The 26,811-nt window shown below is 38.7% G+C and overlaps 3 protein-coding genes and 1 long non-coding RNA gene across 6 annotated transcripts; all 4 read right to left on the bottom strand.

The window, feature by feature from the left end:
- Window positions 1–2,981: 2,981 nt before the first annotated feature.
- On the bottom strand, window positions 2,982–5,545 carry LOC125200089 (protein RECOGNITION OF PERONOSPORA PARASITICA 7-like). Its single transcript, XM_048097868.2, has 2 exons — window positions 4,811–5,545; window positions 2,982–4,715 (listed from the first exon to the last, which is right to left on the bottom strand). Exons 1-2 carry the CDS (start codon window positions 5,541–5,543, stop codon window positions 2,992–2,994), a joined length of 2,457 nt encoding a protein of 818 aa, XP_047953825.2. The 5' UTR covers window positions 5,544–5,545; the 3' UTR covers window positions 2,982–2,991.
- Window positions 5,546–6,718: 1,173 nt separating this feature from the next.
- LOC125200087 (uncharacterized) lies at window positions 6,719–8,011 on the bottom strand. The gene is made up of 2 exons (XR_016128791.1): window positions 7,904–8,011; window positions 6,719–7,631 (listed from the first exon to the last, which is right to left on the bottom strand). It is a non-coding gene; the product is annotated as an uncharacterized LOC125200087 (long non-coding RNA).
- A 4,261-nt stretch (window positions 8,012–12,272) lies between these two features.
- LOC125198837 (disease resistance RPP8-like protein 3) lies at window positions 12,273–16,783 on the bottom strand. 3 transcript variants are annotated; one of them, XM_089056015.1, is made up of 4 exons: window positions 16,668–16,783; window positions 14,451–15,189; window positions 12,667–14,358; window positions 12,273–12,547 (listed from the first exon to the last, which is right to left on the bottom strand). In XM_089056015.1, the coding sequence occupies exons 2-4, from the start codon at window positions 14,632–14,634 to the stop codon at window positions 12,537–12,539; spliced, it is 1,887 nt and encodes a 628-aa protein (XP_088912141.1). In that variant the 5' UTR covers window positions 14,635–15,189; window positions 16,668–16,783; the 3' UTR covers window positions 12,273–12,536. The 3 variants fall into 3 exon arrangements, with proteins under 3 accessions (XP_088912141.1, XP_047953049.1, XP_047953048.1); XM_048097092.1 differs by having other exon boundaries at window positions 12,273–14,358; XM_048097091.2 differs by having other exon boundaries at window positions 12,273–14,358; window positions 14,451–15,179; window positions 16,668–16,776.
- A 3,200-nt stretch (window positions 16,784–19,983) lies between these two features.
- On the bottom strand, window positions 19,984–20,910 carry LOC148929814 (putative disease resistance protein RF9). Its single transcript, XM_089057042.1, has one exon. It carries the CDS (start codon window positions 20,908–20,910, stop codon window positions 19,984–19,986), a length of 927 nt encoding a protein of 308 aa, XP_088913168.1.
- Window positions 20,911–26,811: the final 5,901 nt, after the last annotated feature.

Genomic DNA, 26,811 nt, shown 5'->3' with positions numbered 1-26,811 from the left:
AAAACAACAGTCCAGACAGAAATAAAACAAGCCCAAAGAATAATAGGCCACAATTAATTCAACACGGTCGACATTACGCACTTATTAGTCAAGTTATTTGCAAATACACAAAGGGAAAATGAAAGAAAAAAAATATACACTCAACTAACCAGATAGATATATCAAATTCAAGAATTAATGATAATCAATTAGATACCAAAAATTAATGATAAATTAAGGAAACAATAATAGACAAAATCTTCAAGACACCATGGTCGATGAACTTTTCGATGAGGTTTGGTAACGACCCCACGGAGGGAGCGACAGCGGTGGTCGAGCCGGTGAGTTCAGCCCCTATTCCTGTGCTCGTTGAGGTACACTTATTAGTGGACATTGCACTTTCTACGAAGACTGTAGACCAAGTTATTTGCAAATTGTTAAATCTATTGAGAATATGCGTGACCGATTGTATCAGTGTGTGAGTATGTGAGGGTGTGTGTTCTTGAGAGTAAGAAGATTTGAAGAGAGGAAACTTTCTCTTATTCAATGAGTTACAACTACAACTACTAGCTGGCTTCTTTTATACTCCAACGCATAAAGTGAAATCTTCACTTGATCTTGTTACAATCGTTTCATCCAACGAATCAAAATCAACTAACTATCCAGCTCACTGTTCGCCTGTGTTGCTGCAGCAGTGCATTTCGATCCTACTTTGAGGTTCTTCGGCAGGTAGGAATTTTGGCTTTGGTTTGTGTTGGATTTGTACAAATCAGTTAGATTTGAAATTGTCTCGATCAATAGTTCGAGAGTGTATATTTGATTTACCTTCATTGGAGGTTTTTTGTTGGTTTCCTGCTCTAATACCATTTTAAAGATGGTAATCGAGAGAAATATTTGAAGATTGAAAAGGCTTTTTGAATATGGAAGTAGAAGTAGAGACTTATTTCTGTAAATGTTTCTTATATTTTGAGATGCCTCATTACCTTAGTATTTATAGGGATATTTGAGGCTCCCCAACTGCATCAATCAATACAATTTTGGAACTCTACACTACTAGGAAATCTACCATAAGAAAAGAGTTCTAGGAACTCTAATACAATAAGTAATAGACGGCTGTGTTATGATGTATTTTTCCAACATCATCACTTTCATATATTTTTCGAACTTAAATTGTACAATAGACACAATAAATTTGTGTGCTTATTTAAACCTACGCGGTTTGACTCTCTTATTATTACGTTTGATACGATACATGCAAATTGTTGAATATTGGTGAACCTCTAAGAGTTGGACTTATGTATTAATTATTGGGCTGGCCCTAATCTAATTAATATTTGAGCCCAAGACTCTGGTGCAGGCCCAATGTATTAGTTGCCCCGCTACTTACCTGTTTGCCTGGATGGCCGGCCGCCACGTAGGCAGCTCCACGCGGATCTTGGAGGGCAGCCATTGGATCTGGAGTGTGTTTGTTAAGTGAGAAGAAGTCTTCTCACTTCCCTCATTCAGTTGAAACGCCTGACTCTCTCTCTCTTCGAACTTGCTCTGCCTTCTCTCTAGTTTTCCGGCGGCTTTAGTCGGAGTTTTCCTTCAAGCTTGTGTCTCCACCGATGATTCTCAGTTTCCTAGAGATCTAGTGGTTAGTTTGAGTGTTAGGCAACTTCTTCGGTTTCCTTCTCAAACCCTAGGGTCAGTCTTCTTTCTGTGACCAATCTACTTGCTTGGAGGTGGTGTTGTGAGAGATCTTGGTGTGTGATAGTGTTTGGAGAGCCTTGTGGTGGTCCGCGTGTTGAGGAGGCCTACTGTGGTTGTAACCGGTGAAACTTAGGGTTTCTGGGGTCCTTGTTCAGTAATACTCCCTTGTGACGGTTGGTTGAAGCTTTGGGGAGGTTCTTGGCCCGGTGTAATCGTCTGTTGCGACCTGAGCCATATTCCATATTCTGGTGCTTATACCTTTGTCTTACTTGTTTCTCTGTGTTTTAGATCCTGCGGGATCATTCTTGTGTTACTAACAAATTCTAGTTAAGTGTGCAGGATTATTGAAGGAAATGAAGACTCAAGTTCTGTGTGTTACTTGAACTTAGTCTAGGGTTCTTCAATTGTATCTCCCTAGACTAGTGTAGAGTGTAATCTTAGTATCACTCTTGTATTGGCTTGTATCTCTGAGATTAGCCATCTCGGACTCAATCAATAAAAGAGGTCCCGGTAATTAGCGAATCCCGAGTGGTCTGATCCCTACACAAATTAATTAGATACCAAAAGTGAAGGACGAAATCATAAAGATACCGTGGTTGATGTAGTTTGCAACAAGGTCTGGTGATGGCCCTCAGGAGCAACAGCGGTGGTGAAGAAATGGCCGAGCTCGTCGAGGTACACGTATCGGTCTCATTGCACCTTCTACAACTTGTATCTTTCTAATGTAGTTTGTTTACAAAGACAAAGGGAACTAATAGGGTGCGTGATTCACCCTATCGTAGCGGCGGCGGAGGCAGATGGATTGGCGTGAGGCGGAGGGTGTTTGACGGCATAAGATTAAAGAGAAAATAAGCTTGCCCTAGTTGAGGTGCTAGGGTTTGTAACATGAATGAGAAAAAGATATGCTTTATTTCTCAATGACTCGATCTATGGGAATTCTATAATTTATAGAATTGCCCCTGCTTAATTCGGACTTTACGACTTGGGAATGAATTAAGAAGAAAACCTAAGATTGACTCTAACTATCTAATAAAACATAATATTCTTGCGAAAATAAAACAAAGATAAAACAAGAAAATATTACAGAATAATGGTCTAGTAATTGATGAAATCTCCGAATTTCGTTAGACGCGATCTCTTCCTCTTTGGTCGTCCAGCTGTTGGGCCTTCTATATGGTGACTTCTATGTCTCGTGATTGTGAGGCCCTATCAGGAACATGAAAGAAGAATGTAGAGCAAATTAGTATTTGCAAATACACAAAGGGAAAATGAGAGAAGAAATTAATACACTCAACTAACCAGATATATATCAACTTCAAACTATGGAGAGATATCCACCTCAAAAAATTTAGAGGTCAAACCTGAATTTCTGATCTTTGTTGCAATGTGTTTGGTTGTTACCATTTTAAACTTTTGCAGGTGAGACCTCACCTGAATCTTTTCCGGGAGTGTCTCCAGCTTTGGACAGTTACTGATTTCTATTTCCTCGACATGCAACATTGCTATACCATCAACTACAATTTTTCTAAGATTCCACAGATCTTTGATGCAAAGCACTTGGAGCAGGAAAAATCCGTCGCCCTGGGTCACCATTTCTCGACCAGTGTATGCATTTTGCAGTTTGAGGTGGGTTAGGAATTGGAGCTTCTCTAATATTGGCATGGGGTCTTCGGCAAGACAAGTATTTACCAATGTTATGCAGTCAATATGAAGAGGCATATTATCTGCACTTGGTATCCTACCTATACACCCTTCCAGTTTTAGTACCTTGAGGTATTTAATAACACCAATTCCGTCCAAACATGGAATTCTTCTGGAACGAAACCCTCTCACGAAAAGCATCTCAAAGTTCGTAACCTTAGCTAGTGTTGCAAAGAGTGTTCCTAAATCTGAGTTTTCATCAACTTCTTCAATGCCCAACTTTCGGAGTTCAATCACATTAGACATGTCGAGATCATAAATCGAGATGTATGTTAGAGATTTCAGTTTCAACAGCATATCAACTTTCAAGGGCTTCTGGAAAATCACATTAGACATGTGGAGATGATGAAGGCTGTCCATTTCCCATATAATGTCCGGGACCTCCACCATAAAGTTTTGAGCTATGTCAAGAGCCTCGAGATTTTTCAAGCCCCCCAACGAGTGTGGGATCGCTTGTAAGTAATTATTTCTCAATCCCAAGTAAATTAACTCAATCAATGTGCCGATTGAATCTGATAAAGTCTTCACCCCAAAATCTTCCATGTCAAGTATTTTGACTCGTTCAAAACTCTCCCAATAAGACGAGCTAGCATTGTCTAAGTAGCCACCGCCTCCATGGAAGATGAGAGAAAGAAGTTGTTCACTATCTTGATTCGTGAAATAATTAAACTTCCCACGTTCACAATGGATAACACGATGACGGGCACTCTGAGAAGGTCTAATATTTCCATTGCTGCTTAAAATTTCCAAGCCCATTTCTTCCTCTGATTTTCTGCTTGATAGCATGTGTAGTAGAGGATTGAGGTGACACTTTCTCTTTCCCATGTGGAAGCCATGCTCAAAGACTTCAATAATCGACCTACGAGCTAAACCCCTTATACCTTTTTCAAAATCTAATCCATTTGTAGCCCAAATCTGTTCCAACTTTTCGTCTCTCATTATTGCATTCTCCTTGAAGAGAGAAAGAAGCAAGAAATGTGGCTTGAGCTCTTTCTCCAATTCCAAATACATCGGTTCCAATAACTTCAATGATTCACTCAAATCAATTGAATCAAAAAGTTCTTCCCATGCCATCCCTGAAAGTCTTTGTTTTGCTTTCTTCCTTGCAACATTTTTTATAGCCATCGGCAAACCCCAACATTTTTTCAGCATCTCTCTGCCCTTCCTCTCCAACTCCTTTGAGAATTTGTTCTTTTCACTTGTAATTTTATCGACTGTTTTCAAAAACAATTGCCAGCTCTTATCAGAATCCAAAACTTGCATCTCATAAGTATAATGGTTTTCAGTTGTGCTAATCTCATTGCAACTTGTTAACAGTAACAGACACCTGGTTCCAGTATGGCCTGCATGTAAATGCATGATAAGAACAATTATTACATAAAAGGAAACTGGAAGGCAATGAAGTGTGAAATTTAGATCATTTGGGTCAAATATATACCTGGAGATGGAAGACATTTCAAGATGTACTCCAATTCCGCTTCTCTTGACACATTGTCCAAAACTATGAAATATAACAATCCTTGGAGGTGCTGACGAAGCATCTGTTGGAGACTTCTGTTGTCCATTTCTTCCAATGACGGATCTCTTTCATATCCTTCCACCATTTGGTGAATCAGTTTCATAAGTATCTCTTTCTTACTCGTGTCACTAGAAATGGATACCCAAGCATGACACTGGAACTGGCTAGCCCTGGCCTTGTACACTTGTCTGGCGAGAGTTGTCTTCCCGATACCAATCATGCCTTTTATAGTCATAATCTGCGAGTCATAATAATTTGGTACAATCGCTTTCTTAACCAACTTCTTAACGGTTTCCTCCAACCCCACCACAACTTCTTCTTCTTCTTTTTCGTCTCCAATATTTTTCTTACCAGCTCCAAACTTTGTCATCCGCATCTTTGTCATCTTGATCTCATCTTCGAGGTTCCTAAAGGTGCGGCTGAAAATGTTAATTTCAAAGCTCAGGTCCATAACATCTTGAGCCAACTCGACCAAGTCAGCCATCAAATATTTTAGTCTGCTCCTCTCTTCCATTTTCAACTCTCTCGTGAAATCCAACATCTCTTTAAGCATTTTAATTTTTTTCTCGACGTTGAAACGTCTAAGGTAATCTGTATATATAACATGCATACTCTCGAGATCTTGTATCTTCCCTAAGACCGCAGCCTCCATAATGTTTATGCTTCTACAATAACTGCACTTAATAAGATCGTTGCATCTATACAAAATAATTAAGATAATGCTTTCGGATCTTAACATGACAAACAAAACACAGCGTTTATTATTGAATCATGCATATTGTACCAAACAAGGTCTTCTGAAAATCTTCATGGAAGATTTAGAGAAGTTGAAAATTTTACTATCATGTGAGGAATTTTAAAACAATATAAAACAAAGGAGAGAAAATACCTTTTCGTATGATTCTCTTCTTCTGTTTGCCGGTGTGGAATTGAATTTTCCATTCAGTCACTCTCTTTTATCAATGTATCTACAAGCAAGTGTGATATATTCCAGAGTTGGAAGAGATTATGAACTACATTTCATAAACTCAACATGGTCAAATTTTAGCATGATAATTTTAACAAATTTTAAGAGTCCCCTGTATCTGAAAAAAATTCACATGTTTTTGTAAACCTTTATTTTCTCTGTTTAAGATTTCCATGCAACTTAAATTGGTAAATCTTCTTAGCTAATTTCACAGCCTATCCACATGTACAGTGCACAATAATACTCCATTAATTAACTTAAGAATTATAAATCCTGATTAAATATTCAGTAAGATTTAAACAACTTTTTTTTTTTTTTTGCAATTAATATAATGCTTCATGACAAACATAGCGTTGATTGAATCGTGCATATTTTACCGAACGAGATCTTCTGAAAATCATTATGGAAGATTTAGAAAATCTGAAAATGTTTCAATCATGTTATGAACTTTAAAACTGTATAAAGGGAAGGAGAGAAAATACCTTTTTGTGAAATACTCTTCTTTTTGTTTGCCTGTGTCGAATTGATTTTCCGATCCAGTCACTCTGTTTTTTTATATATATTCTCTTTTATCAACTACACATTCATAAACTCAATATGGTCAAATTTTAGCATGATAATATTAAATACTTAAATTTTGATAAAATTTAAGAGTCCACAATATACAATAAAATAATTGTATGTAAAAAGGTTTAGCTAGGTGGCTTAGACAGTCATAATATGGATTCAAACATGAAAATAATTCTGAATATATCCAAAATTAACACTAAATTTGATGAGAATCTCCAAAATTAGCCCAAGACTTGTTCTTGTAAAAGCAACACACAATTAAAAACTACAAACTAAAAACACTACAACAATAACATAAAAACACATTACATTGAAACTTAAATAAATATTACACTAAAAAGGATAGGTGTTCCATCCCACAAAAAGATAGAACAAAAATAGAATGGACGAGGGGGATCGAAATGGAAGAAATTGGGGAGTGAGCAAATGGCTACAAAGAACCATTATTATCGACCCCACCGGCTAGCCACACCGCTCACTAGGGTATACTTTCGTTCGAGCTCCGCCACTAGAGGTATACTCTTTCGAGCTCCGCCCCTAGGGTATACTCTCACTCAAGCTCCGCCACTAGATACATGAGACTAGTTGTGAAGATTGCCAAGTGGCTAGTTCCGGACCAACCACAAGGCAAACATACCAAGTAGCTAACCCCGGGCTAACTACCAAATAACCATAGCCCGGCCATGGATTTGGTTTCCAAACATTCATCTCACCCAACATGGGGAGGGACTCTCACAAAGGAGACACTCTTTTTCTAAACTCAATCTAATCTCTAATCTATTACAAAAGATACAAAAGGCCCTATTTATAGATGTGGGAGATTGGGAGATGAAAAGTCACTCAAACTAGGGTTGGAATATGAAAAGGCACTCAAAATAATTCAAAATCCCGCCTTTTGAATTCTTCTCGGACACAAATCACCCGGTCGGGTGTTTTCATATAACAAAACACCCGCCCGCGTGAACTTTCTGGAGCCTCCTTTGCTTGACTGCGCGACTTTCGTAAAATGACCATAACTCCCTCATCCGAGCTCCGATTGAATCGTTCAAGATACGCACGCGAAGATCTTTCGACGATGAAGGCAATGGTAGTCTTTGAACAGCATTTGGACATCATATGGATAGGCGAATCGTTGCTCAAATCTGACCCCAGTTGCGGCTTGGCTCATTATCACTCCTTCACCTCTCTTTCCTTGGTTATGCTCTACCCGGATTCGTATCAAAATTGTTACAAACTATCGACTTTGATCAATTAAAGTAATATCTAAACATGGAAAAATACATAAATCTGTCGTAACACAAATATATATTAAAAAAAAAGTCGCTGAATCGTTTATATAATGAACCAGATCTTCTAAAGTGAATCAAATTTATGAAAAAAAAAATTCAAATTCAAAATTTTGGGTTAATAAAGAAAATCAACATATATATTTATATGATGAACTTTGAAACTATTCATAGAAGAAAGGAAAATACCTTTTTGTAATCTTTTTTCTTATCTTTGCTTGTTTCGAATAGATTTTCCGATTTCAGGGTTTGAAGTGATTTTGAACTACAAGTGCTCAAATTCAACTAGTGATTTAGTTAGGACTAAGTGGAGAATATAAAAATAATTATTGTTGATAAAATTTATGAAGACATCAATACCAGACAAACTACAATACCTAATAATGGAGACAAAATTAGCTGGCTTCGACAATTGTGTTAATACTACTTAATACTATTAATTCTTGTTTCACATACTAGTTTTCCCAATTTGTATTTTAATTATAATTATTCTGCTGGATTAGGTGTGGCAGAGCAATCATCGTAACAACTTTAGTCTCATCTTATCTTTAGAGCATCCGCAATGGTCGGCTAGCGACCGGCTAGCCGATTCGTCGCGCTAGCCGATCGGCTAGCCGAACCATTGCAATCGGCAAACGCGATTTCGGCGAGCGGATCGGCGTGGGCTGGCCGATCGCTCGTCGCTGGCCGAAGCGCTAGCCGATCGGCTAGCCGCCATTGTGGAGGCCCGATCGGCCAGCGCCGATTTTCGATTTTTTTTTTTTAAAAATCATATATAAACGCGATTTTCGTTTCATTTTCATTTGCACCACTTGTTTTAACGAGTTTTCTCTCTCTCTAACTTTCTGTTCAAGAGCATCATCGAGCGATGAGTAACGCGGGTGGTAGCGGTAGCGGTAGTGGTGGGGATCCTGAGGAGTACGAACGGAGGATGAACGAGGCTATGGAGGCCTACATGAACCGCGGGATGGAGCGGTACATGCGTATGGTGGAACAGCAGGCGATACCTCGCCCTCCACGAGTTGTCCACCACCGAGCAGTGATTGATCGGGATCACGTAGCTGCAAATCAGCGGTTGTACGAGGACTACTTTGCAGAGTACCCGCGGTTTCCCGCCAACATGTTCTGGTGGCGTTTCAGAATGCTCAGGGAGTTGTTTATGCGCATCGTTAGGGCATTTGAGCTTCAATATATGTGTTTCCGCTTCAGGCACGATGCGGCTGGCAGACCCGGCCACACCCCTATCCAAAAGTGCACGGCGGCAATCAGGCAGTTGGCCTACGGAGGCGCGACAGACATGTGGGATGAGTACCTCCACATCGGTGAGTCGTTAGCCCTGAAATGTCTGAAGGAGTTCTGTGGGGGCGTCAGCATTTTCGATGAGCAGTACCTTCGAAGCCCTACTCCCGAAGATTGTCAGAATTTGATGCAGATGCACGGGGAGAAGCATGGGTTCCTGGGATGTTAGGCAGCATAGACTGTATGCATTGGGAGTGGAAGAACTGTCCGACTGCCTGGAAGGGGGCCTACACGACCGGCTACAAGTCAAAGAACCCCACGATAATCCTCGAAGCCGTAGCTGATTACCGGCTGTGGATCTGGCATGCGTATTTTGGGGTAGCCGGGTCGAACAACGACCTCAACGTCCTGAACTCGTCTCCCCTCTTCAACGAGAAGTGCCAAGGCGTCGGTCCAGCCGTCTCATTTGTGGCCAACGGCAACCGGCATGATATGGGCTACTACTTGGCGGATGGGATATACCCTCGGTGGCCGGTCTTTGTGAAGACGATCCGACAAACAAGTGATGAAAAGAAGGCCTACTTTGCGCAACGACAGGAGTCGGCGCGCAAGGACGTGTAGCGCGCATTTGGTGTGCTCCAGTCTCGATGGGCGGCAATCAAGGGCCCAACGCGTTTGTGGGATGTCGGATGCGTTTCCGAGATAATGTTCGCCTGCATTATCCTGCACAACATGATCGTCGAAGACAAAGGCGTACAACTGACTAGTTGGGTCAGTGACGATGAAGCCGGTCCAAGCCACGGAACGGCCACCCCTAGTGTACGACAGGGGGTACCTCTCGATGAAGCCGGCCGACTCAAGGAATTTGCCAACATGCGCCAAGTGGATGCTCATATTCAACTCCAAAAGGATATAATTGAAGAGTTGTGGGCACGGAGGACTGCACGACGATAGTTTTTTTTCTTTATTATGCATGTAATTTTTTTTTATCTATGTAACTTTTTTAAATGCAATTAATGAATTTTCCCGTATACGTGTCTAAATTTAATTCCGTATTTTAATCGTAATTTTAATTCCGTAAATGTAGTATATTTTGAATTGTTTTTATTGCGGCTGGCCTATGGCTGGCCTAAATCTGATGTGGCAGGTGGTTTTTTTAGTGTTGCTGACGTGGCAGGGGAGAGAATGGCTGGCCTAGGCACCATTGCGGATGCTCTTATATATAAAGTGAATAAGGATTCTGGTGAAATGAAAATTTTAAATATTGTACAAACTTAAAACTATGATCTGGATCATTGTAAAATGTCAACAGATAAAAAAAAGTATCAACAGAAAAATATCAACAGAATTTCAATGGGAGCCAATGATTGATGCTGTGTTAATATTGTGTTGATATTGTGTTGACATTAAAATCTTAAAATTTTACACTGTGTTGATATTGTATTAAAACTGTGTTGAAGAGTTTTGAGTTTATACAATATATAAGTTTGCATTTTATCACTATCTAAAATAAATAGAGTAATAACGCTTCTATAGTTGGTAAATAGATTCAACTAGAAGGTTAAAACAAGAACTAGAAATATTTTTCTCACTTATTTTTAACTAACCAACCGTGCGATGCACAATAAATTAAATTGTTAGATATCACAATCATACTACTCCCTTGTCATGCTAGTGATGATTCACTTTCCTTTTAGGTTGTTTCATCCTAGATGAATTATTACTTAAGAAATAGAAATAATTTTATCTTTATTTAATTCTATTTCTCTTACTTTATTCTCTCCACCTAATATATAAAATAAAACTGTATAAAATCTTGTATTGTGAAGGAGTATCTTTCTCGGAATGGAGGGAGTATTAGTTAATCAAAAACGTACTCTAAACATTCAAAAGTATATATATGGGCTGCAAAGGGTAAATCATTTAAAATTGGGCCTTGCTAGAAGTTTAGACCGGGCCGGGATATCTATCTTCGAGAATATATATAGTTGAGGCGTGGTAGGCCCAATACAACCAGTCTAATTGATTTGGTTAATTATAGCAATTTATTCAATTGTATACCAGCAACTCATTGTAATATAATTAGAGGGTCGAATAACTTGTATATTTGGAGCCCATACGAAAATGTAGGATTGGACAAGCCCATATCCGATGCCTTAAATTTCTTGGGCACAAATATATGGGATGATTAGATAATTCGATCAAAAATCAAAATCTAATTAATTCACTGGTCAATTTCTAATTATCTTTGAGCTATACTTATTGGCTAAATTGTTTAGAGTAATTTTTTTCATTATCTTGAGTTATATATTTATACTTTTTAACCCTATATTAATAATTTAAAAATATTTAATGTTTGTAAAGTTATACTCTATTCATCATATTTGAACATGTGTTAAGGTTCGAACACAAAACAATCTTTGCAGAATTAAAAGAGGATGTGACTTGGGCTGAGTTTATGTTTGTCTAATAATTGGAGCAAAAACTAAGGACATCATAAATATCAGATAGAGTTCGGTATCTTAGATAAAATAATACTCCCTCCGTTCCTTCATAGTTGAGTCATTTTTCCATTTCGGAAAGTTCCCTCATAGTTGAGTCATTTCCATTTATAGTAACTTTTTCCTCATTCTTACTTTACTCTCTCTTACTTTATTCTCTCTACTTTATTCACTTTTTACTTTATTCTCTCTACCTTTTTCTCTTTCTTACTTTTGTATCTATTTATTTAACACACTCAACATTCATTTCTTAAACTCCGTGCCGAAAAGTTCCGCCTCAACTATGAGGGAACGGAGGGAGTACTATCAAGTTTTAAGTAGGATTACATATCGATTGAATCGGGCGACACAACTTGTGCACGAGCACGCGTAGGTGACCCGTGTTTTAATAAAATAAAAGATGGTGGGAGGAAGTGCCTCTCGTTAAGAAAATTGCACTTTTTTAAATCAAATTAGTGAGTTAATTGTCATTCAAATTGACTAGATTAATTAGTTTAATATTTGAAACATATAAAATAGTATTTCACTTACAACAAAAATTGATTAAAACAAAAAGAAATTTACTTTGAAGGTTGGACAAAAAGTTTTCAAATTAGTCATGTACATTAGCCTCGTTTATTAACTCTTAAATTCTAAAAATTAAGCTTGTCTTTTAAATTTACCTCAATGACCAATAAGAATGGTTGAATCAGTAAGTGTGGTAGTCAATATTCCAACACAGAAAAAGCTTTAAAAAAAATTAAATGCATACAAAAACATGACAATATAATCTAAAACACATTGGAATAAGAGAGATAGAGAGAAGTGGGAAGAAGAAATTGACAAATTATATTGTACTTATTTCTTTTGCACTCAGAGAAAGGACCAACAAAGAAAATCCCGAATGGAGCTTATATTTATGTTCGACTCGATACATGAACATTAATTAGAAACCAAAAATCAAGGATAAATCAAGGAAACAATCTTAGACAAAATCTTCAAGATACCGTGGTTGATGAACTTTGCAGGGGGAGCGACAGCGGTGTGAAGAAGTGGTCGAGCTGGTGAGTTCAGCCTCTATCTCTCTGCTCGTCGAGGTACACTTATTGTTCGACTTTGCAAATAAACAAAGGGAAAATGAAAGAAGGAAAAAATACAGTCAAACTAACCAGATAGATATATCAACTTCAAACTATGGATGGATATCCACCTCAATAATTTCGGACGTCAAACCTGAATTTGTGATCTTTGTTGCAATGTGTTTTGTTGTTACCATCTTAAACTTTTGCAGTTTAGACATCCTCCGAATCTGTTCCGGGAGTGTCTCCAGATGTGGACAGTTATTGATTTCTAGTTCCCTGACAATCGACATTGCATCATCATCAACTTGTATATTTCTAAGATTCCACAGTTCATTGATGCAAAGCACTTCGAGCCTGGGAAATCCACCTTTCTGGATCACCATTTCTCGACCAGTGTATGCATTTTGGAGTTTGAGCTTGCTTAGGTGTCCGAGCTTCTCTAATATTGGCAAGGGGTCTTCATCAAGACAAGTATTTACCAACGCTATGTACCTAATCCATTTAGGTAGATTATGTGCACTTGGTAGACAACATAGGTGCCCATCTAGTTTTAGTACCTCGAGTCCTTTTATAACACCAATTCCTTCCAAACACGGCATGCTTCTATAATGAAACCCTCTTACGGAAAGCACATAAAAGTTCGGAAACTTAGCTAGTAATGCAAAGAGCTTGCCTACATCCACCATTTTATCAACTTCTTCAATGCCCAATTTTTGAAGTGTATGCATTCTCCCGAAGATCAGGTCCTCATATGTCCAATCATAAATCGAGATATATTCTAGGGTCTTCAGATTCTGCAATGCATCTACTTTCAAAGGCTTCCGAAAAATCGCATCCGACATGTGGAGATCACGAAGGTTGCCCATTTGCCATATAATATTTGGAATCTCCACCATAAAGTTCAGAGCTATATCAAAAACCTCAAGGTTCTCCAGATTCGCGAACGAGTGTGGGATCTCTTGTATGTAATTGTTTCTCAATCCCAAATACCTTAACTCAATCAATGTGCCGATTGTTTTTGGTAAAGTCTTCTTCACCCCAAAATCTTCTATGTCGAGTATCTTGAGGACTCCAAAAGTCTTCCAATAAGATTGGCTAGCATCGTCCAAGTAGCGACCACCTCCATGGAAGATAAGAGAAATTAGTTGTTTGCTATCTTCATTCGTGAAAGGATCAAACTTGTCTCTGCCACAATGGATAACACGATGACGGGCATTCTGAGATAGCCTATTGTTTCCATTGCTCCTTAAGATCTCTAAGCAGATTTCCTCTTCTGCTTTTTGGATTGATATCATGTGCAACAGAGGATTGAGGCGAATCTTTTTTGTTGTAAAGTGCTGCTTCACTACTTCAAAAATCGATCCATCAGCAAAAACCCTTACAACTGATCCACTACTTAATCCATTTACAGCCCAAATAGTTTTCACCTTTTCTTCTCTGATTATTGCATTTTCCTTAAAAAGGGACAAATGCAAGAAATGTGGCTTGAGTTCTTCCTCCAATTCTTGATACATCGGTTCCAATGACTTCAATGATTCACTCAAATCAACTGAATCAAAAAGTTCTTCCCATGCCATCCCCGAAAGTCTTTGTTTTGATTTCTGCTTTGCAACATCTATTATAGCTATCGGCACACCCCAACATTTTTTCAACATCTCTTTCCCCTTCCTCTCCAAATCCTTTGAGAATTTGTTCCCATCACTTGTAAATTTATCAATTGTTTTCAAAAACAATTGCCAGCTCTTAACAGAATCCAAAGCTTTCATCTCATAAGTATAATAGACGTCTGTTCTAAACTCATAGCGACTTGTTAACAGCAACATCAACCTGTTTAGAAGACGGCCTGCATATATATGTGAAATTTGGATTAATTTTTAGTCTAAATTTTACCTCAGTTTCAGTTTAATGATTATCAAAATGGACGGAGATATATACCTCTAGATGGAAGACAATTCAAGATGTAGTTCAATTCCATTCCTCTCGACACATTGTCCAAAACTATGAAACATGACGATCCTTGCAGGTGCTGACCAAGCATCCGTTGGAGGCTCCGGTTGTCCATTTCTTCCAATGACGGATCTCTTTCATATCCTTCCACCATTTGCTGTATCAGTTTCATAAGAATCTCTTTCTTACTTATGTCCCTAGAAATGGATACCCAGGCATGACGCTGGAACTTGCCAGCCCCGGCCTTGTACAGTTGTCTTGGCCAGAGTTGTCTTCCCGATTCCAATCATACCCTTTATAGCTAAAATTCGTAAGTACTTATTTTTATTTAAAATCGCTCTGTCAAGCAATGTCTTCACGTTTTCCTCCAACCCCACCACAACTTCCTCTGCTTCTTCTTCTTCGTCTCCAACATTTTTCACTTCAGCTCCAAAGTTTGTCATCTGCGTCTTTGTCATCTGTATCTCAGCATTGAGGTACGAAACTTCGTATTCCTCATATTTGACATCTTGAGCTAACTCGACCAAGTCAGCAATTAAATATTTTAGGCTGCTCCTCTTTTCCATTTTTAAGTCTCTCAAGAAATCCAACATATCTTTTAGCACTTCAATTTTTTCCTCGAACACCCCACTCTTGTCAGTATCTGTACATGCAGCACACGTACTCTCAAGATCTTGTATCATCCCTAAGACCGCAGCCTCCGCCATGTTTATGGATCTACAAATAACTGCACTTAAATAAACTTTGTGTATTTAACTTTGTTTTCCTATTGTGTCTTGTTTCAAAAACTGGGAGTATTAGATGATACGTGATTTCTAATTTAAAACGACTCATTTCTAAAATACAAATTGCCATATAAATCGCACAAGATGGTCAAATTTTGATACATCTCACACTTTAAAAAAACTTAATGGAGTATAAAAATAACAAAGCTTCCAATTTCCCTATGGTAAGCTGATACGAGATATCTCTATGAATATTCCATATCTCAATTATTTAGTTTAGTATTGATTTAGCATATCTTCCCCGTATTTTTCCATATATCTCTTAGGATCTTTATTTTCTTGCTCATTAAGTTACTAGTCTTATAAATAGGCGTATTTATATCCTTCTCATTCATTGAAGAAATACAATTACATTTATCTTACTTTAACGCTTTATATCGAATTCGGTATTGTTCTTGGTTTGATCGACGGGCAAAGCTCCCGCGACTACCTCGACTACCTTTTATCCCTCCGACGATCGCAATCGAGACGCCGGAATCTTGTTAAGAGAAATCATCTCTTAACATAAGCAATACTCGAGAAGAAGATAAAGTGTTTTTCAGGCTCTTTTTCAACAAATTCAAATATTCTGATGATAAAAACTGTTAACGAACTAATTTGCAAACACACTGATAGAGACCCCGAGACAGCAGACATTCAGACCAACGAACCAGGACCGAGCCACACCGTGAACGACGTGGAAGACAAGGGACGCAAGAGCAGAGGAAGGAAGCGCGAAACGGCAAGGAAGGAGAGGCCACAAAGAGTGAGGTCCAGACCAGCGAAGTACACAGATTTCATATCTCCATGAAGTTTGGAATGAATCTTTTTTTTGGTTAATTAGTTACGTTTTTTCCATATTAAGACATTCTTATTGTTTAGAGTTATTTTATTTAATCTTTTCGGGTTTTCTTCTTGATTCTTTCCCGAATCGTAGAGTCGAATCAAGCAGGGTTGCGATCCTATATATTATATGATCCATTAGAGAGTCAAAAAATATCGAGAATAAGAAATAAAAAGTCTTTTATCGTGAAACCCTTTTCTTCTTCGTCGCCTCTGTTTTGTTCTTTGTTCATAATCTGCCAGAACAGGTGCTCAAGCTATTGTGATAGGATCAGAGGCCTATCACACACAGCATAATATTTCAAACCGAACAAGAAATGCATCCATTATTAGAGTAGGACAGATGATTATAAATTAACAAGATCTAAATTAGGCGAATTTAATTGATAATTTTATGCTAATGTTAACATGATTGAATCGGTCAAACATTACTGAACAAATCATCTAACAACTCTCTATTTAACGAAATCATTCTGCGTTGAATCAAATTTCTGAAGTGAAAGATTTCTTCAAAATTCTCGATTAAATAAGAAAAACAACATATATAATTATCTAAATAAGTAATTCTGAAACTATTGAAATGGAGTAAAGATAATACCTTTTTATGTGAATCTTTCTTCTTATCTGAGCTGGTTTCGAATTGATTTTCGGATTCAATCACAGTCTCTTTTCGATTTATTTCAAATTTGGAAGATTTTGAACTACCAATTCAGAAACCCAATCTGGTCAACTTTTAGCAGGTTAAGTACTCCATTTAATAAATGGAGAATACAAAAATAATTTGCAAAAAAAGATTAGCTGGCCTAACAATTATTAATGTAAACCATGTGAAAGGAAACAATTGACAATCAAATATTGGGAAAATAGCTGGATTACACATGTGAAAGGGTGGCAGTCAGATTAATTAAATTTCTGCTGCTTATCTCAATAAATTTCTTTAAGAATCTCAAGATCATAAGTCAGTCTCCTCTGATTATATTATTATTTCGCTGGGTGTGGAAAACCAATCATTTTTATTTTGTGGTTACTTTGAAAGATGAAAAATATAATTAGAAAATTACTTTTCACCTTCAAAAGTTATAAAATTAATAGAAAATTAACTTAAAATTATGATTTAATAATTTTTTCATAAGTACTTGTTAACAAACTAATTAAGTAACACATCTAGACCATTTTTCTTGTAGCATACTGAACTTCCGATTTGGACACACACTGATACAAACAAAGACCACTAAAAACACACACTAGAGAGAGATAGAGAGGAGGGCATAAGATATTGACAAAATATATTGTACCCGTATTACATAATTGAAATGGAATACAATAAATCTATTTATAGTTGTAAAGTTTACAACTGTAGGGATCAGACTAGGGGCGGATTCACTATACCAAGACCTCTTTGTTCTTTATTAGGAGAGCTCAGTCAAACTCTAACCACGCGACTGATTTTGTTGATTAATCAAGATTACAGCAAGAACTTATCAACTATTACAATTACAGTCAATGTTCCTAACTAGGGTTCTTGATGTATCATCAAATTCTCTTAAGAACCTGCACACTGAACAAATAAGTCAGTAACACCAAACAAGATCCTCTCGGATCTAAAAAGAAATGAGCAAGTCAAACCAAAGAACAAGAAAGAACAGAATAGATCAAAAGATGGCTCAGAAACCCGCCAGATCTATTCAACTAGAAACCAGTCCAAGGGAGATTCAATGAGCACCATTGAATCTGACTAGAGATCAATCTCTCACCACAGAAATCAACACCACGCAACTCAACCATATAGGATCTGGAAGCCTCGAACACAAACTCACACAGAAAACCTCACACACCAAACCCTAGTTCTTTACAACACTCAGCAGTTGCCTTCACCACCACTCACACTTGTTCAATCACTGAAAAAACCATGAGAGATCACACAAGAATGGCAGAAGATCCATCAGAGAAGAAGGGTGCAAGAGAGAGAGTTCTAGGTCTATAGAGAGAAGAGTTCGAATGAATGAGAGAGTCAAGAGTCTCTCATCTCACAAAACTAACACACTCCACAATCCAACGACTCACAACCTTGATCCAGGTGAGAGTACACGTGGCAACATCTGAAGCAAGAGGTAAAGGATTTGGGCTCAGCCCAAATCAATATCACATGGGCCAAATAAATAACCAGCCCAAATGAAAGTCCATTAAAATCCAACAACAACTATACGGTTCGACTCTCTTTTGCATCCCGGGAAAGAACCGACAAAGAAAACCTAGAATGGAACATATAAACATGCTCGACTCGATACATGGAAATCAATTAGATACCAAAAATCAATTAGAAAAAATCTTCAAGACACTTTGATTTAAGAACTTTGCGGAGAGCGATAGCGGTGGTGAAGAAGTGGCCGAACCGGTGAGTACAACCTCTATCGGTCGACATTGCACCTTCTACGAAGAATGTAGACCAAGTTATTTGCAAATAAACAAAGGGAAAATGAAAGAAGAAAAATATACAGTCAACTAACCAGCTATATATCAACTTTAAACTATGTATGGATATCCTCCTCAATAATTTCGGACGTCAAACCTGAATTTCTGATCTTTGTTGCAATGTGTTTTGTTGTTACCATCTTAAACTTTTGCAGTTCAGGCATCGACTGAATCCATTCTGGGAGTGTCTCCAAATGTGAACAGTTGTTGATTTCTAGTTTCCCGAGACTCCACATTGCACCATCATCAACTTGTATCTTTCTAAGATTCCACAATTCATTGATGCAAAGCACTTCCAGCATGGGAAATCCGTGGCGCTTGATCACCATTTCTCGACCAGTGTATGCATTTCGCAGTATAAAATGGTTGCCCTTTTCTCATATTCGTGTTGAAATTTTAATTTCGTATTTGTGAATTTGTGAATTGTTTGTTGGGATGTCCTAGTGCTTGTCCATTATTGTGCAGTGGGATGTCCTAATGACGTGGCAGTGCATTGGGATGTCTTTGTGACGTGGCAGGAGGTGTTTTTGGGATGTCCTAGTGCTTGTCCGTGGGGATATCCGTCCTATTGTGGATGCTTTTGTGTTCGACACAATACATTCAAATTAATTAGATACCAAAAATAAAGGACAAAATCATAAAGATACCATAGTTGATGAAGTTAGCAACAAGGTCTGGTGATGGCCGAGCTGGTACACGTATAGTTGGTGTCGAACCAGGAGTTGTTGCCAGCATAGTCACTCCGATTGCCTCTGTGCGGCCCACACCAGAGCCTGAGGTCGACATGGATGATAATTGGGAAGGTTGAGACAGGTGAAAGCACCAGATGATACGGTGAATCCCGTATCTGTGAGGGATCGACGAGAACTCGCCGGATAAAGGGTTCGTTCGCGGAGGATTCTCCGTCAAGCAACCAAATTTCCACGCCAATAAGGGTTTGGCGGCGAAAGAAAATTTGCAGAAAAAATGAAAGACGATAATTTAGGAAAATTCTGATATTGAATGATTGATTTTCTCAATAAAACCAACAAAGACCTTAGGTTTGGTTCGACTCGATCATTTCGGGAAAGAATCAACAAGAAAACCCGAAACGGAGCTTATAATATGCTCGACTCAATAGTTCAAATAATTAATTCTAAGCAAAAATAATATTAAAAAGCCCAATCAACTATTAACAAGAAACATAATCCATGAACTTCATGGGCTTCTTTGACCGCCTCTTCGGTAGCTCCTTCTTTCCTACTGTTTCCGATCTTGCCTCATCTTCTTTCTCGTCGTCCCCTGCGACCAACATCTCTGGCTGATCGTCTTCTGTTTCTATCTCCCTCGGTGGAGGTACAACTGTATCATACAACTTGTATCTTTCTATGTAGTTTGTTTACGAAGACAAAGAGAATATGAAAGAAGAAGAAAAAACACATATATCAACCTCAAAGTTCAAACTAAGGATAGATATCCACCTCAAAAATTTCTGAGGTCAACCCTGAATTTCTGATCTTTGTTGCAATGTTTTTGGTAGTTACCATTTTAAACTTTTGCAGGTAAAACGTCTTCTGAATATTTTCCGGGAGTGTCTCCAGCTTTGGACAGTTGTTGATTTCAAGTTCTGTGAGATTCCACATTGCATGATCATCAACTTGTATCTTTCTAAGATTCCAAAAATCTTTGATGCAAAGCACTCTAAGGCCGCAAAATCCATAGCACTGGATCACCATTTCTCGACCAGTATATGCATTTCGCAGTTTGAGCTGTCTTAGGGATTGGAGCTTCCCTAATATTGGCATGGGGTCTTCAGCAAGACAAGTATTTACCAATGTTATGCACCTAATATACTGAGGTATATTATCTGAACTTGGTAGCTTACCTATGTTTCCATCTAGTTTTAGTACCTCAAGTCCTCCTCCTATAACACCAATTTCATCCAAACACGGCATGCTTCTAAAACGAAACCCTCTTACGTAAAGCACAGTAAAGTACGTACTCTTAGCTAGCGCTGCAAAGAGTGTGCCTAAATCTGAGTTTTCATCAACTTCTTCAATGCCCAATGTTAGGAGTTCAATCACAGTAGACACGTGGAGATCATAAATCGAGATGTATGTCAGAGATTTCAGATTCAATAGTGCATCAACTTTCAAGGGCTTCTGGAGAATCACATTAGACATGTGGCGATGACGAAGGCTGTCCATTTCCCATATAATGTCTGGGACTTCTACCATAAAGTTATGAGCTATGTCAAGAGCCTCAAGCTTTTTCAAGCCCCCCAACGAGTGTGGGATCTCTTGTAAGTAATTATTTCTCAATCCCAAGTAAATTAACTCAATCAATGTGCCGATTGAATCTGATAAAGTCTTCACCCCAAAATCTTCCATGTCAAGTATTTTGACTCGTTCAAAACTCTCCCAATAAGACGATCTAGCATAGTCTAAGTAGCCACCACCTCCATGGAAGATGAGAGAAAGAAGTTGTTCACTATCTTGATTCGCGAAATAATTAAACTTCTCACGTCCACAACGGATAATAAGATGACATTCTGAGAAGGTCTAGTATTTCCATCGCTACTTAAGATTTCCAAGCCCATTTCTTCCTCTGCTTTTCTGATTGATAGCATGTGTAGTAGAGGATTGAGGTGACACCTTCTCTTACTCTTGTAGTAGCATTTCCAAAAGAATTCAATAATTGACCTATGAGCTAAATCCTTCATACCTTTTTCAAAATCTAATCCATTTGCAGCTGAAATTAGTTCCAACTTTTCGTCTCTCATTATTGTGTTCTCCTTGAAAAGGGAAAGAAGCAAGAAATGTGGCTTGAATTCTTCCTCCAATTTGAAATACATCGGTTCCAATCGCTTCAATGATTCACTCAAAGAGCTTGCCTACATCCGAGTATTCATCAATTTCTTCAATCCCAAATTTTCGAAGATAAAACATCCTCTCGAAGCTCGAGACCTCATATATCCAATCATAAATCGAGATGTAGGTCAAGTTCTCAAGATTATGTATAGCATCTATAATTAGGGGTGTCATAACGGGTACCCGCACCTGATTTCGGCCGAACTGGCAGTCCCGATACCCGTCCCGCATTGAGTCGGGTATAACCGATTCCCAAGTCGGGTATCCCGCACCCGACACCGCGGGTACCCGACCCGCAACTTGTTTTTTTTTTTTTTTTATATCTTCTTTGTTTTTATTATTTGTTTATTTTATATAATTTGCCCGCTTTCAAAATTCCACAAGTTCATATGAGCATCTGTACAACTAAGCATGTTGCATTAGTACGGCTGCATCACATATTTAAGTCTAGGCATAAATGTAATTAATAATAATAAAATATACTTTATTGGAAACTAAAATATGCTCCAACATCAAGACAATAGTATATTATAAAACATAAATATTATTCACAGCACAGATACTCATTTCTTAACAAAAGATTAAGAAAAGCTCCAGAAACTAAAATATCATAAAAACAAGCTTAACACAAATTACTAATAAAAAATATAACTGGAGGTATTAAAATTAAAAATAAAAAATTATATTATATTTATATAATTATCGGGTATTTCGGGACTAACGGGTATACCCGATACCCGCAAAACCCATAATATGACTACCCGATCCCGCCCCAATACCCGATTCCGTTGGGTAGCGGGTACCCGATACCCGCCGGGTATCGGGTCGGGTTGGGAATTACCCATTACCCGCTACCCATTTCGACACCCCTATCTGTAATAGTATGGCCCTTATAGGCCCAATCTGCTCCACCAGTAACCAGTCCATTCTTCATTGGGCTTGAGCCCAATCTCCAGTGATGCCCTACACGTGGCTGATTGTGGTGGTGAGTTGGGGCTATGTCTTTAATACACTAGGCCCTTCTCTCTTCCGCTTTACTTTTTTGATTCTGCCTCTCTCTTTTCTCTCTCGGTCGTAGGTGTGAGAAACTAGGGTTTTCTGTTCTCTTCTCCTCTGGTGTTCTCTCTGTGCTGTAGGCTTGAGAGTGTGATATCTCTTTTTCCTTCTATGTGTGTGTATACACTGGTGAGTAAGTAAGTTGAGTGTTGGGGAAACCTCTGGTTTCTGCTCAGACAAATCTGTCAGTGTGCAAGCGGTTTCTTGTGGTTCCAGAGGATTGGGTGACTGGTGGTTGGCCGTGGCTTTGCCTTGGTTTGTCTCTGCAACGAGGTGGTTGCTGGATCTAGGGTTTCAGTGGATACGGTGGAGTAGATTGGTTATCTACTAAGGTTTCTCCATTAAGGGGCAAATCAATTGGTGACTAAGGAATTGAGGGTCGGATTTATAGACCTGTGCAGGTGTACCTGGTGCAACTTGAGCCTATAAATTGTTCTTGTTCTTGTTTGTCTTCTTTGGTTATTTCTTAGTGCTTCTATTGTCTATTGTTGAGGTGAACGCTTTTGATCCGTGTGTTAAGTGTTTCAGGTACAATAGAAAGAGTTGAAGACTGTAGATCTAGTAGTGTACAGTTTCTTAATTGTGTTACTTGTAATATTGGCCGAAGTATAGACCTTACAACATCTATCTTCAAAGGCTCTCGGCAAATCACATCACACATGCAGATTTGAATTCTATTGTGCTTTGGCATAATAGATTAGGACATATGAGTGAAAAAGGCATGCATATCCTGTCCAAAAATGGTGTTTTATCTGATAATGATGTGAGCATGCCTTTACCTTTCTGTGATACTTGTGTAAAGGGAAAGCAACATAGAGTTGCCTTTTCATCTTCTGTGCCTACTTGTTCAAGCACCGATGTTCTTGATTATCTGCATGCATGCTGATGTTTGGGGGCCAGCTTCCGTTACTACTCATGGGGGGTGCTCTTATTTCTTGTCTATTTTTGATGACTTTTCTAGAAAGGTTTGGGTGTTCTTGTTGAAGAATAAATCTTATGTCTTTGAAAAGTTCCAGAACTGGCTGTGTTTGATTGAGAACCAAACTAGGAAGAAGGTTAGGACCCTTAGGAATGACAATGGCTTGGAGTTTTGCAACCAACAGTTGAATGATTTATGTGTTAAGTCTGGTATTAGGAGACATAAAACTGTTCCCTATACTCCTTAACAGAATGGGGTTGCAGAAAGGATGAATAGGACTTTGTTAGATAGGGTCAGATGTCTTCTTTCTTTAAGTGGTTTGTCAAAAAATTTTGGGGGGAGCTATTAACACTGCTGCTTATTTGGTTAATAGGTCCCACTCTGTCCCTCTTAAGGGAGAATGTCCTGGGTCTGTTTTTTTGGGAAAACCCATTAATATTTCTCACTTGAAAGTTTTTGGATGCAGTGCCTTTGTCCATTCAAAGACAGATAAGCTGGAGCCAAGGTCCAGGAAGTGTATATTCTTGGGATATCCAGATGGTGTGAAAGGTTACAGGGTGTGGCTTAAGGATGAGCCTGGATTTAGAGTCACTGTGAGCAGAGATGTGATCTTTAATGAATCTGAGTTCCCATGCTTAGTTGATTCTATGTGTTCTAATCCCAAGGAGACTTCAAATGAGGTGGAGGGCACTAGACCTCCTGAGTTTGTGCAAACTGACAATTTTTTGCAGGATGACTCAAAGGCTGCTCCTGAAGTTCCTCAAACTGATCCTATTGAGACTCAAAATATTGATAATAATGACCCATCTGATTCTGTTATTGTTTCCCCTAACTATGTCTTGGCCAGGGATAGAGCAAGGAGAACAAATGTGAAAGCTCCAAAAAGATTCAGTGATTAAATGAACCTGATAGCTTTGGCCTTCAATGTTCATGAATCAGATGGAGATGAGCCCCAGTCATATAAGCAGGCCCTTAAGTCCATGGTTTATCCTAAGTGGCTTATGGCCATGGAAGATGAAATGAAGTCTTTAATGTTGAATAAAACTTGGATTTAGTTCCTAGACCTAAAGATTGTACTATTGTTGAGTGCAGGTGGCTATTCAAGCTGAAGGAGGAGCTCAATGGCTTAAGATATAAGGCTAGGCTGGTAGCTAAGGGCTTCACTCAACAAGAGGGAGTGGATTACACAGAGATCTTTGCTCCTGTGGTAAACTTCACAACTGTTAGGTTAATGCTTGCCTTATGTGCTTTTTTTGAATGGGATCTTAAGTAAATGAATGTTAAGACAACTTTTTTACATGGGGATCTTGATAAGCCTATTTACATGAGCCAACCTGAGGGGTTTGTTGACCCTAAGTACCCTGATCATGTGTGTCTCTTGAAAAAGGCTTTGTGTGGGCTGAAGCAGTCACCTAGGAGATGGAATATTAAGTTTGATCAGTGTATGCAATCTATGGGTTTTACTAGAAGTGTCTTTGATCACTGTCTTTATTTCAAAAATCTCCAATTTGTTCCTGTGTTTCTTCTTCTATATGTTGATGACATGCTTATTATGAGTCCTAGTTCTGTAGCTGTTAAAAGTGTTCAAGATATGTTGAGTACTAACTTTGACATGAAGGATTTAGGACATGCACAGAAAATTCTGAGCATTGACATTGTTAGAAACATGAAGAAGAAGGAGCGGACTCTTCACCAAAGTTCCTATATGAAGAAGATTCTCAGTAAGTTTAATATGGTGGGTGCAAAGCCATCCACTGTTCTCTTGGCTGCCCACTTCATTCTTAGCAGGGACTAGTGTCCTAAGGATGAGAGTGAGATCCAAAAGATGAAGAATGTTCCATACTCTAATGCTATTGGATCTGTTATGTACTTGATGGTGAGCACAAGGCCTGACATTGCTTACTCTGTGTCATGCCTATCTAGATACATGTCCGATCCTGGACAGCCTCATTGGGAAGCTCTTAAGTGGTTATTGAGATAATACTAACATTTGTGGTTTTGTAGATTCAAACTATGCAAATGACAGGGATAAGAGGAAGTCCACCACCTTATGTTTTTACACTTGGTGGATCTTGCATTAGCTTGAAGTCACAATTGCAACACATTGTGGCCTTATCCACTACTGAATCTGAGTACATTGCAATCACTAAAGCAATGAAGGAAGCACTTTGGTTGAAAGGGGTTATGGGGGAACTTAAGTTCCTTAAGCAACCCATTGTGGTTTATTCTGACAGCCAGTCAGCCATACAAGTGTGCAAGAATCCTGTGTTCCATGACAGGACCAAGCACATAGATGTCAGATTTCATTTCATCAGAGACATAGTGGAAAAAGGTGAGATCCAGCTAGAAAAGATCCATACTGATCACAACCCTACTGACATGGGGACTAAGTGTCTCCCTGTGGAGAAGATGCTGTACTGCATTAGAAAACTCCACATGGATTCTGGATAGGTAAAGTGGTCAGGTATCTTCCCTTGTGTATTTTCTTTGTGTTATTTGTTGTGTAACTGTTGAATACATTGTGGGATTGATGTTTTCTTAGTCCTTGACTGGGAAGGCATCAATAGGCGATGATGAAAGGTACAGGTCAAATTCCTCACTAATTTTGATAAGGTCCAAGGTGGAAAAATGTAATAGTATGGCCCTTATAGGCCCAATCTGCTCCACCAGTAACCGGCCCATTCTTCATTGGGCTTGAGCCCAATCTCCAGTGATGCCCTACACGTGGCTGATTGTGGTGGTGAGTTGGGGCTATGTCTTTAATACACTAGGCCCTTCTCTCTTCCGCTTTACTTTTTTGATTCTGCCTCTCTCTTTTCTCTCTCGGTCGTAGGTGTGAGAAACTAGGGTTTTCTGTTCTCTTCTCCTCTGGTGTTCTCTCTGTGCTGTAGGCTTGAGAGTGTGATATCTCTTTTTCCTTCTATGTGTGTGTATACACTGGTGAGTAAGTAAGTTGAGTGTTGGGGAAACCTCTGGTTTCTGCTCAGACAAATCTGTCAGTGTGCAAGCGGTTTCTTGTGGTTCCAGAGGATTGGGTGACTGGTGGTTGGCCGTGGCTTTGCCTTGGTTTGTCTCTGCAACGAGGTGGTTGCTGGATCTAGGGTTTCAGTGGATACGGTGGAGTAGATTGGTTATCTACTAAGGTTTCTCCATTAAGGGGCAAATCAATTGGTGACTAAGGAATTGAGGGTCGGATTTATAGACCTGTGCAGGTGTACCTGGTGCAACTTGAGCCTATAAATTGTTCTTGTTCTTGTTTGTCTTCTTTGGTTATTTCTTAGTGCTTCTATTGTCTATTGTTGAGGTGAACGCTTTTGATCCGTGTGTTAAGTGTTTCAGGTACAATAGAAAGAGTTGAAGACTGTAGATCTAGTAGTGTACAGTTTCTTAATTGTGTTACTTGTAATATTGGCCGAAGTATAGACCTTACAACATCTATCTTCAAA

This window comes from Salvia hispanica, chromosome 4, assembly GCF_029641045.1.
Source record: "Salvia hispanica isolate PSC_SH4W2 chromosome 4, Shi_PSC_v1, whole genome shotgun sequence".
Classification (NCBI taxonomy): domain Eukaryota; kingdom Viridiplantae; phylum Streptophyta; class Magnoliopsida; order Lamiales; family Lamiaceae; genus Salvia; species Salvia hispanica.
This window is presented reverse-complemented; position numbering and strand designations above follow the sequence as displayed.

Bases quoted from the DNA above. Each gene is read 5' to 3' on its own strand.
- LOC125200089 (XM_048097868.2), bottom strand. From the start codon at position 5,543: ATGGAGGCTGCGGTCTTAGGGAAGATACAAGATCTCGAGAGTATGCAT. The intron at 4,716-4,810 runs GTATATATTTGA...ATTTACATGCAG, and splicing joins GAAATGTCTTCCATCTCCAG to GCCATACTGGAACCAGGTGT.
- LOC125198837 (XM_048097092.1), bottom strand. From the start codon at position 14,634: ATGAAACTGATACAGCAAATGGTGGAAGGATATGAAAGAGATCCGTCA. The intron at 14,359-14,450 runs GTATATATCTCC...ATATATATGCAG, and splicing joins GAATTGTCTTCCATCTAGAG to GCCGTCTTCTAAACAGGTTG.
- LOC148929814 (XM_089057042.1), bottom strand. From the start codon at position 20,910: ATGGAAGATTTTGGGGTGAAGACTTTATCAGATTCAATCGGCACATTG.